Source organism: Lipophrys pholis (genome assembly GCF_963383615.2).
Source record: "Lipophrys pholis genome assembly, chromosome: 1".
NCBI classification, from domain to species: Eukaryota; Metazoa; Chordata; class Actinopteri; order Blenniiformes; family Blenniidae; genus Lipophrys; species Lipophrys pholis.
In genome coordinates, this window is record NC_137635.1 from 32,999,691 (window position 1) to 33,012,282 (window position 12,592).

Here is a 12,592-nt window from a genome sequence, read left to right on the forward strand (position 1 = left end):
GTGCTTAAGAGGGGGCGTGCCCTGCCTCCGCCCTGATGGGATCGGCTCTTCAACTGGGCAAAATGATATGAAAGGCGGAAGATTAATCTCGCAACAATAACACAGTAATTACTCCTGTGTTATTTGTGTTTTTGGATGTGTGGTTCAGATGAACCTGCTAAATCAGCCTTTCCAGAAATATCTTAACTGTGGATAAACATACATGTATTAAGATAAAATGTATATTACCATTGATTACTGTGACACTTCAGTTTGCTCCTAATGTATACGGCTTACAGTCCAGTCGTTATCAGATGGCTTTGTTTGTGCACTGTGGTCTCTCCATCTGGTAAAAGTGTGAAAACTCCCAGGCAGTGTCTGGTCTCGTCTGACCAATATCTATAAATAGCAGTGCTTGACAAGTCACTCGCCTTGCATGAAGCAGAGATGGAGCTGGCGCTCGTCCTCCTGCTGGCTGTCACAACAGGTAAGTGTCCATCAAACTCTTTTTTTTTTAATGACGATGATCGACACTCCATAAAGCCCAATCACAAGCAAGCTGATAATCCTCGATTTGGGGGGGGGGGGGGGGGGGGGGGGGTCGATACGTAGAGCACTACCTTGCACTAAATTCTTACTTGGGGTAATTTCTCACTGTGTTGAAGTGTCTGGGTGTGGTGTGCCCACTTACCAGCCTGACACCAGCCGGGTGGTGAACGGGCAAGAAGCTCGACCCTACAGCTGGCCATGGCAGGTGAGTCACAGCAAACACTTCTCTGGCACATAAAAAAAAAATATATTTCTTGATGAGAACTCTTAATACTATTAAAATATCTGGTCACACAGGCTTCTAATATGGTTACTTGTAATTTACATGCATATTAAAATAATTGAGATATAGATGAGTGTTGATATGATGGGTTGAGTTGCCCCATTTGACCAAGAATAACACCTTTGTACCAAAAGCAGAGCAGGATGAACAAGTTGTTTGTCCTGCTGATAATATACGTGTTGATCCTCAACACTTAGGTGTCTTTGGAGTCTTTCTTCCCCACCTGTGGAGGAACACTCATTGCTCCCAACTGGGTGCTGACTGCTGCACACTGCATCACGTGAGGAAAAGTTTCTTTTGTGTTTTTATCTCAACAAATGTAAGCAGCTGGTTTAAAAGAAATGAATAGATAAAAACGGAACTCGTTTTGGCTTACACTTTATATCTTTCAATAAGGATGTCTTAATGATATGGAAATAGCTGAATTAATATAGTAAAACACACATTGTTGTAGTCTTTAGCACTGCTGCCTCAGTCAATCGGTGTCTGGTTGGAGTTTCAGTTGGATTTGGGGGCCATTCTGTGTGGAGTTTGCATGTTCTCCCTATGCAGGAGCCCAAGTTTTCTTACATTGATGCTTGCTACTACAAGCTAATATTACTAATAATTACTAATAGGGGCGTCTATCGATCAGTTGAGGCAAATTCAGCTCAGTTGAGGCGTTCCTCCTCCAGTAACAAGGAATTTCTAGTAATAAAAGAGCTTCTCTTCAGAGGAAATCCATCGGTCAGTCAGTTCAGAGGACAGAAACAGAAGCTCCGCAATACGTTTGATGTACAAAGAGATGAATGAGGAGGCAATATCTGTAACTACATAGTTTTATGCCTGTGATCATTTTGTCCTGCATTACTGCAACAGTTCCTAACTCATTGCTGACAGCAATGTCCTTAATACTGGACATTTACCCCCCAAAATGTAGATTCCATACCTACAGGGTTGTTCTGGCTGAGCATGACATGAACAAGGAAGAGGGACCTGAACAGTCCGTCATGGTGGAAAAAATGCTCATTCATCCCAAATGGAACGACAACTGCGTGTCCTGTGGGTATGTACTTGGCTCGCTGCGATATCAAAGTGTCATTAAGTGCTACTGTACAGCAGTAAAGGGAAGCTGTTGTAGTTTCAAGTACATGTTTTGTAAAAATGTTGCCGTGACAAAGAAAAAGAACATTAGTTTAAACTTTAATCTTCTATTTTCATGGTTGGGTAATTGAGGTTTGCTGGATCTATCAGTTGCTTAATTCCGACAAAAGTAGGAAGTCGGCCAAGTTTGGACACCTGGAAATATATTTTTTGAGTCACTGAAACAGTGTAAAAGTGTCACTTTGTCAGGTGTCATACTGAAGAAGACTCAAACATGAGTCCAAACTCTTATCTCTCGCAAATTAATTTAGGCTGAAATAACTTATTGATCGTGAGAGTCTCTGCTCAGAGAGTTCATGCATGTACAGTGACGGTTTCATTTGTTTGTGCAGGAATGATATCGCCCTGCTCAAACTGGAGAGGAGTGCCGTCGTCAACGATAAGGTGCAGCCGGCCTGTCTGCCAGAGCACGGTGCTGCTCTCACGCACAATCAGCCCTGTTATGTCACAGGCTGGGGTCGACTCTCCTGTAAGACCTGCTGCGAACGCTCAGTTCATGTGGAGATGCTGCAGATTTGAAATTCCAAGCTGCAATTACAAATAGTGCATTGTTGTACCTCTTCAGCCGGCGGCCCGCGGGCCTCCACACTGCAGCAGGCCCTGCTTCCTGTCGTGGGTCACAGCGTCTGCAGTCAGAGTGACTGGTGGGGGAGTTCAGCAAAGACAACAATGGTCTGTGCAGGAGGAGACAGCAAGTCAGCGTGCCACGTAAGAAACAAGCAGGGAGCTTAAGCCAAAATGAGTTTTTTTGCATAATGAAATACAGTTTCAATTGAGTCTAAATAGGCTTTTTAACCTCTCGACCCATTGTACAGTTCATCTATCTTATAACTTCTTCTTGCCCACTTACCTGGTCAGTTAGGTGCAACAACAAATTGATCAAATCAATTATCAAAAGTCTTGATCATGAACTTCAATATGGATTTGTTATGTCGGGCAACTAATGAGTCACTTAGGTTGCAGAACCGTTTATGATGTTGGCTGGTGTCACATATTTCTACCCCATGGTATCAGTTAAACAAACATGACTCCCGTCTGACTGAAATATTAAGATAAAATATGTTAATTGCAGCCGTACTAGCAGCTTAAATATAATTAGTTGAACAGAAAGGTGCGCCTCAGGAGTCAACACTGGGTACTTATTATTTTGAATTTCCTTTCATTTCCCTTTCTAACTGTAAGAAGATGGTATCATACTCATTTTTACATGACACCCACACACACTCATTTATTGTACACATTGGCTTTCAGCCTTATACCATACAAAACTGAAAATACTGTTTTTTGCACAAGATAGTTACAAAAATCTGATAATGCTTCTTTAATATTGGCAAGAAACAATTCACAACCAATATTATTGTTCTTGAAAGTAGATATCTATTTTATTTATATATAAAAAAGGACCTAGAGGTTAGTCCACTCATAACTTATAATCATCCAGGCAGATCTGTGCTGCAATATCCTTAAAGAGTACACAGTCATTACCTCCAAATATGCCTTGGATCAGAACATGTTCAATTACTATTCATAGTAATCCTATAATGATAAAAAAAAACATTATTAATGAAAATTAATATACATTATTTCCACTTGGGCTATTGATGTAAACACTTTTCCTTCTTTTATTGTCAAAAACAAGCCAGTGTAAAGACAGATTAAAGTAACCTTAACCCATAAAGCATCATACATCATTTCACACCTTTAAAAGTCGGTGTGTTTTCTCATTTTGCTCTAAACTCTCCTTGTTAAACGACACAGGCGGTCACAGGTTTGCTGGACATGCGATCCATTGAGCTTTCTGTGGCCATCTAGCGGTTGACTTCAAATATGCACCAAACTTCCTGATTTTATTTGCTTTATATCTCAGCTTTCCTGGGTGTTTGGCAATTTTCTTTTTTTCCCACTTTGATGTAAAGATCTATTATGTAATGATCCATCAAAAACGAGACGGTTCAGCTTGATTTTGTATCGGTCAGTCATGTCGTCTCTACCTGCTCTCATCTTCAGGGCGACTCTGGAGGTCCTCTGAACTGCAGGGGCAGAGACGGCAGATGGTACGTTGAAGGCGTGACGAGTTTTGTGGACGGACGTGGATGCAACACCCCTCAGAAGCCCACCATGTTCACCCGGGTGGCGTCTTTCCTCCCCTGGATCAGCGAGGTGAGAATCCCAAACCAAATCACTTCACGGAGAGAAATGTGAAAAGGTATTTCCTGAAATATACAAACCTCAGTCCCGTGATGTCTTCTTGCAGACGATGGCCCAAAATTGAAGCGGCGAATGAACAATAAACTGTGCCGATGACCTTTCCAGACTATATTCGTGTTGCATTTCATTTACACATATACAAGTGATAACAAATATTTAGTGTGCAACAAAAGAAGAAAACACATTTTAATGGATTAACGATGTCTTAAAAAAAATTACATGGACATAAAGATATAACTGAAAAGATTGAGTTTTTTTCTTTTTTTTTTTTTTTTTAAACATTTTTGGACATTTGTGATTCATTTATATTTGAATGGGTTTGAAAGTTATAGGAAACTTTTCCAAGAGGAAAAAAATTATTTTCAACATGAAAAAAAAAGAAGCAGAAACACAACCTTTCAAGTGCAAAGAGATTAACAGATGCATTCAAGCTATTATCTCAAAATTCGATTAGACTTCAGATTTGTCATAAGCAGCTTTGATTTAAAAAGTCAAACACAGTCACTGGTTTGAGGGCATCCAGGTGAAGAAGTTGATTTCTCGCAGCTCCTCAGGTAAGTACTCCTGCTCAACGGGTTCGCTGAAGGCCGGGTTGTACTTGTAGCCTTTCGCGTAGCCCAGCTGCTTCATCAGCTTGGTGGGGGCGTTGCGGAGGTGCAAGGGGACGGGCGGCAGGGGGCCTTTGTGGCTTCTTAAGCAGGCCTTCACGTTGGCGTAGGCCCTGTACACCTCCACAGACTTTGGCGCTCGGGCCAGATAGATCACGCACTGAGCCAAGATCACCTGAAGAGCAGCAGGGGGGAAAAAACAAACAGACAGGAAATAAAAGAATGACATGAAGGCCGACTCGAAACGGGAATTTAGAGACTGAGAACATTCGGCGACTGTTCAGAAGATCCCACCTCACATTCAGGCATCCCAATGAAGTGGCAGGACTGGAAGGCAGACACAGCCTGAGGCAGTGCTGACGGATCCGCCATACCTGAGACGAGCAAAACATTTAAAGACAAAGCGTTCTTAATGCCGTCTATCCACAAAGGTTAGGATCAAGTTGAACTCATTTAAATGTTGGTGAAAGAGGCACATTTCAAAAAAAAAGTTCAGCAAAAGCTCAGAAAAATTCTACGTGATGGATAATGAAAGAAAAGGGTTTCATAACCAAAGAGGCCAGGGGTCACCATAAATGACTGGATGGATTAAAATGGGATTTTTGTTTAAAAGCTAAAATGAACCGCTAAAGAAAGGGAGTGGAGCAGCTTCCAGAGTCGCAGGGTTGCAGACCCCTGAGTTCGGTGAATTAGCAAAAAATCTGTGTCATTGCTGGAAACAAAAAGAGAATTTTAGTAACTTCCACAGCACGATCTGAGACGGTGTGCATGAAGGAGTAGCAATTAAAAATAAATCCTTTCAAAATGTAATAACTGTAGCCAATAATGTAATCATGCATAAACAGGGCAGCATTTTGGGGAAATATAAGATTTTAGGGTTTTCATTAATTGGTATATTGGATGAGATAATAATCATAATCATTCATGCTGCACTCTCTCAATCATGGTGGTAAAAAATATATAACTATTTAAGTACATTATTGGCAAGTTATTTTGCGATTGGCTTTATTACATTAAAAATGCCAGAAATCACAAACTACTGACAGTTAATACATTAATACATTGCTGGCTGCTGCAAGGTGGAACATGAAAATGTTTAAATGCTGAAGGGGCCGTTAATTTAACAGGTTTAATTAAATTTTACGACAACTAAAAGGTCAAACAGCCAGTATTGTGCCGAATGCTGTATCCTTTTAAAAACTGGTGGACAATCAAAAATTAAGATAAAGTCACAGAGCACATCACCTACCCACATCCTCACTCGCAAAACGGACCAGTCTGCGAGCCACGTAGAGCGGATCCTCGCCGCCCTCCAGCATGCGGCCCAGCCAGTAGAGGGCGGCGTTCTCATGGGAGCCTCTCATAGACTTATGCAACGCTGAGATGCAGTTGTAGTGCTCTTCACCTGCGAGCAGCACACACACACACTTTAATTCACATGACAAATAAACAAGGAGGCGGCTTCCACGGAGCACATTCCCCAGGACTTTATCCCAAACGAAGGACACGCTGCGCCACAAAACCTAAGACTGCTCAGACCAAACTGGCGCCGCCTCCACTGAGGTCGTTCGTCAGGCTGAGCGTTCCATCACCCTCCTGAGACAGCTGAGTGTTGTGTAACAGGGCAGCGTGGAGGACTGATAAGCCTTATGACGGCGAGTTTAACCCCCAGATACTCTGCAACGGGCACAGATAATCGCAATGGATGAAACTACAGTCATTCTGATTTTAACAGCTCCAATCATTAATAAACACTGAGAGTACTGATAGTTCTGGAGGTAGGTAAAAAATCTTTTGTTGGGTCCCATCATTCGGACATGAAAATCCTATAAAGAAACAATGATCACCATTACAATATAAATCACACAGTAAAAAACTACTGTTGTGCAGAGACATATTCAAGTTCTGAACTACTCAGCCCCGAAGTGTTCAGACACAAAACGAGTATATCTCCCACAGTCCGCAGTGTTGCTCCCGTGCCGCAGACCACGCTGTCAGACCTGCAGGGCCCCAGTCGAACATACTGAGGTCTGCCCGTCGGGAAGTCCGTTATCCACGCCACCAGGTGTGTGTCCACCCTTCTCTGTTCGTCTGTGTCCGAGGGGCGGGGGGGCTCGAGGGCGTTAAAGGTGCCGGAGATGTCCAAAACTGAGGGACCTGTGGTCTCAGATGGCGTAGCGCCAGTCGCTCCATGTTGGTCATCATACGACGGCAGGGCGGGCGGCCAGGAGTCTTTCATCGCTTCAGGTCGCGGTTTGTTCGACAGAGCCTGCGTGTGGTCGCGTGCATGTGTGTGTTTTTATTTAAATTTTTATAGTATAAGAAGCACTTTGTGCTACAATCTTGTATGATAAGTGCTGTATAAATAAAGTTTCATTTGACTTGATTAGTTCCAGAGAGCCTCCTCTGCTCTCCACACACCTGGGCAGCTGTGAACATGGGTGGGGGAGCGTTTTCCTCTGTATCAGTAGTGAAGTAAAACGACCTGCATGTTTAAAAGTTGTTGTTTTTTCCACTGAACTTGTAACACGCAACAAAGACGAACCTTTTCCCTGAAATGCAATTAAACTTCACAGGATGGAACTTTACTGGATGAAATAATAAAACTGCGAATGCTCCAGCTGCTCTTACCAGCTTTGTCGTAGAGGATGTGAGACCTCTGCAGACCTTCTTTGACGTGCTCCTCGGTCACCAGAACTCCTTGTTGTGCGGTACAGTTTGATTGGGCGGAGTTCACGCGAGCCTGAACAGCCAGCTGGAGACTATTGAGTCCCACTCTGGCGTCACCGTCACAAAGGTAAGCTATGGTGTCCAGGGCTTTTTGTTCCATGTGGATCTCTGACCTAAAATGCAATCAGAAAAACCGTGTCAACACATTGATCAAAGTTACGTCTATGAAGCACAATTATTTCTTCTCATTTTGCTAGTTTGAGTAAATAAAAACGAAAAAAAAACTAAAACAATTAGTGGTACGATAGTAATGTTTTCTGCTAGAATTACAGTAAAGGGATTTTTTTTAAAGCACATAAGTGGAATAGCATAAAAAATACATAATTAACCAATTTGATCATTAAGCCATTTAATAAAAAAGAACCTTTTTTTTTTTTACATTAATATGAGAAACAAAATAAAAACAATTAACACTTTAAAATGCAAAAATTTGAAGGTTAACTTAAGTCATGTAAATTATAAAACGTTGGGGTTGGTTAAGATTAATTTTTATTTTTTTTATGTTTTATTGTGATTCATGAGAAAAATTAGGTCAAAAATACTTTTTTTAAAATCATATACAAAGTTAATCAAATTTTATCGTACAATTTAGAAAATTCTGTCCTTCACAGTACAACCATAGGACAGTACTGTCAAAAAATAAGAAATAACCTGTACTATGAAACAAACAAATCACCTTAATAAAACTCGAATCATACCAAATGCAGACAAAATTTCAAATTTTCAAATTCAAAGTCAAGTATTATTAGTCATTCTCCTATTAATATCAGATTTTCTAAACCCGTTACATTTCTGAATGGTTTGAGCCTGAAATTGTTTGGTCAACTCTGTTGATTTTACTATAAGTTCCTAAGGTCCTTATTTCAGTTCTTCCCACCGCTGACAGGACCGTCCCCGTAGATCACACACTGCCTACTGCCAGCAGTCAACAGCTGTCTACGACTCACATGTGAAACCTCTTCTGTCAACATATCAGACCAGATCAGAGCTGCAAGGATTGCTGTGGCTCCAGCAAAGACCAGCACCCTCCTCCCAGAATATTATCTAGCTGAACCCACTAAGCCAGGAACAGAAGAAAGGAACAGCCTCCCACGGATTTTGAGTTGTGACGCTGCAAACGTGGACCACAAGGGAGCACTCACTGGTGTCCATCTGTTTGGTTTTCATCTTTGGTACTTGCTGGATCTCGTCCCAGGACTGTGATCCCCAGCGCGGCCACGGCCCTGTTCAGGATCGAGCCCATCGCCTCCACCGACAGCTTCTCCAGAACCAGCACTTTGCACCGGCTCAGCAGGGCCGCATTAACCTGGAAGGACGGATTCTCAGTGGTCGCGCCGATCAGAGTCACCGTGCCGCACTCCACATGTGGCAGGAAGGTGTCCTACAGGACGACACGGACACACACACACACACACAGGGTGGAAACGGGCCCAAGAAAACTCTCAAGCAGGAGACATGAAAAGACCGAGCATCTCCAAAGTCAGTTAATATAAAAGGTGAGTGCTTATTTTAATTCTTTCATAACGTTTCATTCATTTATTGAAGACTTGTCGGTTGTGATGCCACAAAGAGATCATATGTAAAGTTCCTCAGAATTTATTTAATTTGGTCTTAAAAATATGATGTAATCCTGACTGGTTTGTGTTTCTGTCTGATGCTAGACTTCTATGGGGGGAAAATGATTGGACAAGGACTTTTAAATAAGCATGCATAAGTCTTTGCATGGATGTTTATTTTATCGTCTATAATGTCAAACTATCACAGTTACAAAATAATAAAAGCTTTCTGCTGTCCAAAACAAATGAAATTCAAAGCAGAATATCAATGTCATAGTATCAATAGTTTGTTTGAGACAGGATTAATAATATGATTATATGTCGCACTAAATAAGATATGAACTGGATAGAACAATTTGTATGATTGTGGTTCTTTAACCAAGGCGACTGTGCCTCAATGTTTATAATATCTGATGACTCATGCTGCACTAAAGGCCAATAACTCTGCATCCAATAGAAATGCATGTGCAGCTTTGCTTGTGCCTCATCTTATGGACATTAAAACATCACATTATAAATGATCTTCTACTTTGAGGCATTATCACTAAATAAATGTACAGACACTGAAGAACACCAGGAGTCCTTGAGTGAATTTGAAGGTTTGTGGGATTTGTCACTCCAAACAAGCCTTTGCTAAAGAAGCTTGAGCAGTAAACACACTTGATGACTCATGGTTAGGACAGGCCGCCTCGCTCCGTACCCTGACCGGTTCCAGGCCCTGCAAACTTCAACTGAATCACACCAGTTTGTTTTTGTTTTTTCTTGATGCTTCACCTGTTGTAGTTTGTTGAAGCGATGAATTTCATCGATGAACAGGATGGTCTTCCTCTTGCACAGTCGCAGCTCATTGCGCGCCTGCTTGATGATCTCTCGGACGTCATTGGTTGAAGCGCTGGTGGCCGACAGGCTGACAAACCGGGCCGTTCCCTTTTTTTTACTGCCGTTGGCAATTATGTGGGCGAGAGTGGTCTGAGAGACAAAAAAACCCCAAAAAGAACAAAGGCAATCAGAACATGTTCACCACACAGACACATCGTGATGTATCGTCTTTGAGATGCTTCTAAATAGAGTAACTCCAAAAATAACCCTCCGGCGGAGAAAGCTCAGGGCTGTAAGACAAACGACAGGTGGAGTTAAAGAGGCGAGGCATCAGTGAAGCGTGTTGACAAAGTCTAAGAATGGCAAGCTGTTGCCAAACTCAAAGAGTTTGATGCACCTGACAAGTCATTAACGTGCTTTATTCACTCTCAGACAAGGGGAGCATTCATGAGCACCAACTCAAACGGCCCCGGATGTCAAGGTCAAATAAAGTCTTCTGACATAGGCTCTTAATTGAAATATATATTGAATTATCATATCATAGTATACAAGTGATTTCCTAAGTGAGCAGAATGCTGCAAAACTCTGTTTAATGGTAGAGGAACTGCACATCCACAACTTCAATCACTGCCTCCACAATGCACTGTACTAATATTGTTTCTTTTAATTTGAGTCAAGTCACCTTTACTGAAGACTGGTATTATTATTAGTTTCTACAGTCTACACCAGGCTTTCAAGTGGCACGGTTGCTGTGTGGTTATGGATCATCATCGGCTATAGAGGCTATGTAAAGGATGACTATCGGTGGTATTGAGCATCTATTGAGTGAATGTGGATTTCGGTCGCTATGTTTCCAGACTACAGCTTTCAAAAAGGACATAAAAGGAAATATTATTCTTTGAGGCAACTCCAAACATGAAGATTTTGAATGGCAGCATGTGCGGGCTGATTATAAAGCTATTGCATAATACGTTTTAACTTACAGGGAAACAATAATATATACTTGTCTGATAACAGTAACTTTAATTTGAATGATTGGTAAGATTGTTTGTCAGCATTCCCCTTCACTGTAATGTTTGGACATATCAGGGCGAGGGTCCACTCTCATGTTGGCAGGATGAGTTAATCCAAACAGGAGGTGTTTTGGGGATCTCTCACTGCATTTTGCACAAAGAAGTATCATTGAAATTGTTGAGATTGTAGGAATTTCTCATTGTAATTGTTTGGTCTTTGGAAAATATCAACATGTCCATCATGTATACTCTGCATCACGACAAAGAATAACTTTACAGTTGAAATTTAAAGGTTATTATGGCACTAATATACCAGTCCAGCCTTCTCAAGATAAACTGGGACTGACTGTGGCCCCTTGAAGCAACAATGGTCTAAAACTGACCAGGAAAAAAAAAAGGTGGAGGGATAAAAATGTAAGACTAAACACTTGGTGATTAAACTGTGCTCTGAAATAAATAATCCCGGGTGTCAAACTGTATTTCTGGAGGGGATAATTCTGCATGTTTTAGGTCTACACGGGGCTCATGGGGTCCCTCATCATTAGATTTGAGGTGTGCTGAAGCAGGGACAGACCTGGGATATGCAGTTTGACCACCCTGGAGTATAAACTACATGGGACAGTCCAGGAGGAGGGAAGCCCTGCTGTCTCGTGCTGCCAACACACCTTCCCACAGCCCGGTGGGCCCCACAGGATCACAGACGGGATTTCCTGAGAGTCCAGAAGCGACCTGAGGAGCGTTTGCTGTCCGATAACTTGACTCTGGCCAAAGTATTCCTCCAGCGAGGTGGGCCTCAGGGCCTCCGCCAGGGGTTTGTTGGATGTGAGCAAAACCCGCAGTGATGGACCAGATTTCACTTCTTCCGCGTGTGCGTCAGGAGCAGGTGCAGGTCTTCCTCCTCCTCCTCCTCCTCCTGATTCAGCCTCAATAAGTCCACGTTTCACTCCCCTTGGACTCATCAGTTCAGTAGGAAATAGTTCCCTCTGGTTTGAAACTTTCTCCTTGTTTTGAAACAGAGAAAACATCGTGGAGGAGGAGGAGGAGGAGGAGGAAGTGGCTGCAGGTTTGTTACTGCTCGAGTTGAGGACTGAAGTTTCCCCATCGACACGCGGCTTCTTCACGGGAGGTCCGCTCTCCTCGGTGACGTGCGCGAGCAAACACGCGTCCAGGTGTCCGTTAATCGTGACATTAGTAAAGTCCTTCATACAGACTGGACACTTCACCGAGTCGGTCTCCGCCATGTTGGATTCCCAGTCAATTTTTGATCACGTGATCAAAACTTCCGCACGCCTCTTCGTCGTGCTGGTCTTGTTTTAGCGCACACTCCCACTGTGGAGCGCGCCACCTACTGGACAGGAGTACAGTCTGCATCAACTTCACAGGCAAATTAAGAGAGAGCATTGTCACAGAATACATTCACACTTTATGGGCACTTTAGAATCACAAATCAACCTTGAAGACATGTTTCTGGACTGTTGAAGGTAATCAGAGCACAGCAGGGAGAACATGTAAGTTCCACACAGAGAGGCTTTATGGACTAGAATCCCATTCTAATCTCCTTTTCTAACCACCACACCACTGTGCAGACTGTGATAAATTGAAGGCTTAAATAAGACCTGTCATTCTCTAATTGGGGTTTTCAAGTATATTGAGCGTCTAATCTTGCGCTGTCGCCCCACAGAGAGAAAACCCACTTTTGAGTGG

At 42.4% G+C, this 12,592-nt stretch overlaps 2 protein-coding genes across 2 annotated transcripts; one reads left to right on the forward strand and one right to left on the reverse strand.

Moving 5' to 3' along the window:
* Positions 1-426: 426 nt before the first annotated feature.
* LOC308110422 (chymotrypsin-like elastase family member 3B) lies at positions 427-4,269 on the forward strand (the record flags this gene model as incomplete). The annotated part of the gene is made up of 8 exons (XM_080464686.1): positions 427-466; positions 645-733; positions 1,009-1,091; positions 1,731-1,856; positions 2,287-2,423; positions 2,520-2,662; positions 3,962-4,114; positions 4,209-4,269. The coding sequence occupies 8 exons, from the start codon at positions 427-429 to the stop codon at positions 4,224-4,226; spliced, it is 789 nt and encodes a 262-aa protein (XP_080320812.1). The 3' UTR covers positions 4,227-4,269.
* On the reverse strand, positions 4,257-12,169 carry wrnip1 (WRN helicase interacting protein 1). The gene is made up of 7 exons (XM_080473246.1): positions 11,554-12,169; positions 9,831-10,025; positions 8,643-8,881; positions 7,402-7,613; positions 6,020-6,175; positions 5,065-5,144; positions 4,257-4,945 (listed from the first exon to the last, which is right to left on the reverse strand). The coding sequence occupies exons 1-7, from the start codon at positions 12,127-12,129 to the stop codon at positions 4,664-4,666; spliced, it is 1,740 nt and encodes a 579-aa protein (XP_080329372.1). The 5' UTR covers positions 12,130-12,169; the 3' UTR covers positions 4,257-4,663.
* Between the last annotated feature and the right edge of the window lie 423 nt (positions 12,170-12,592).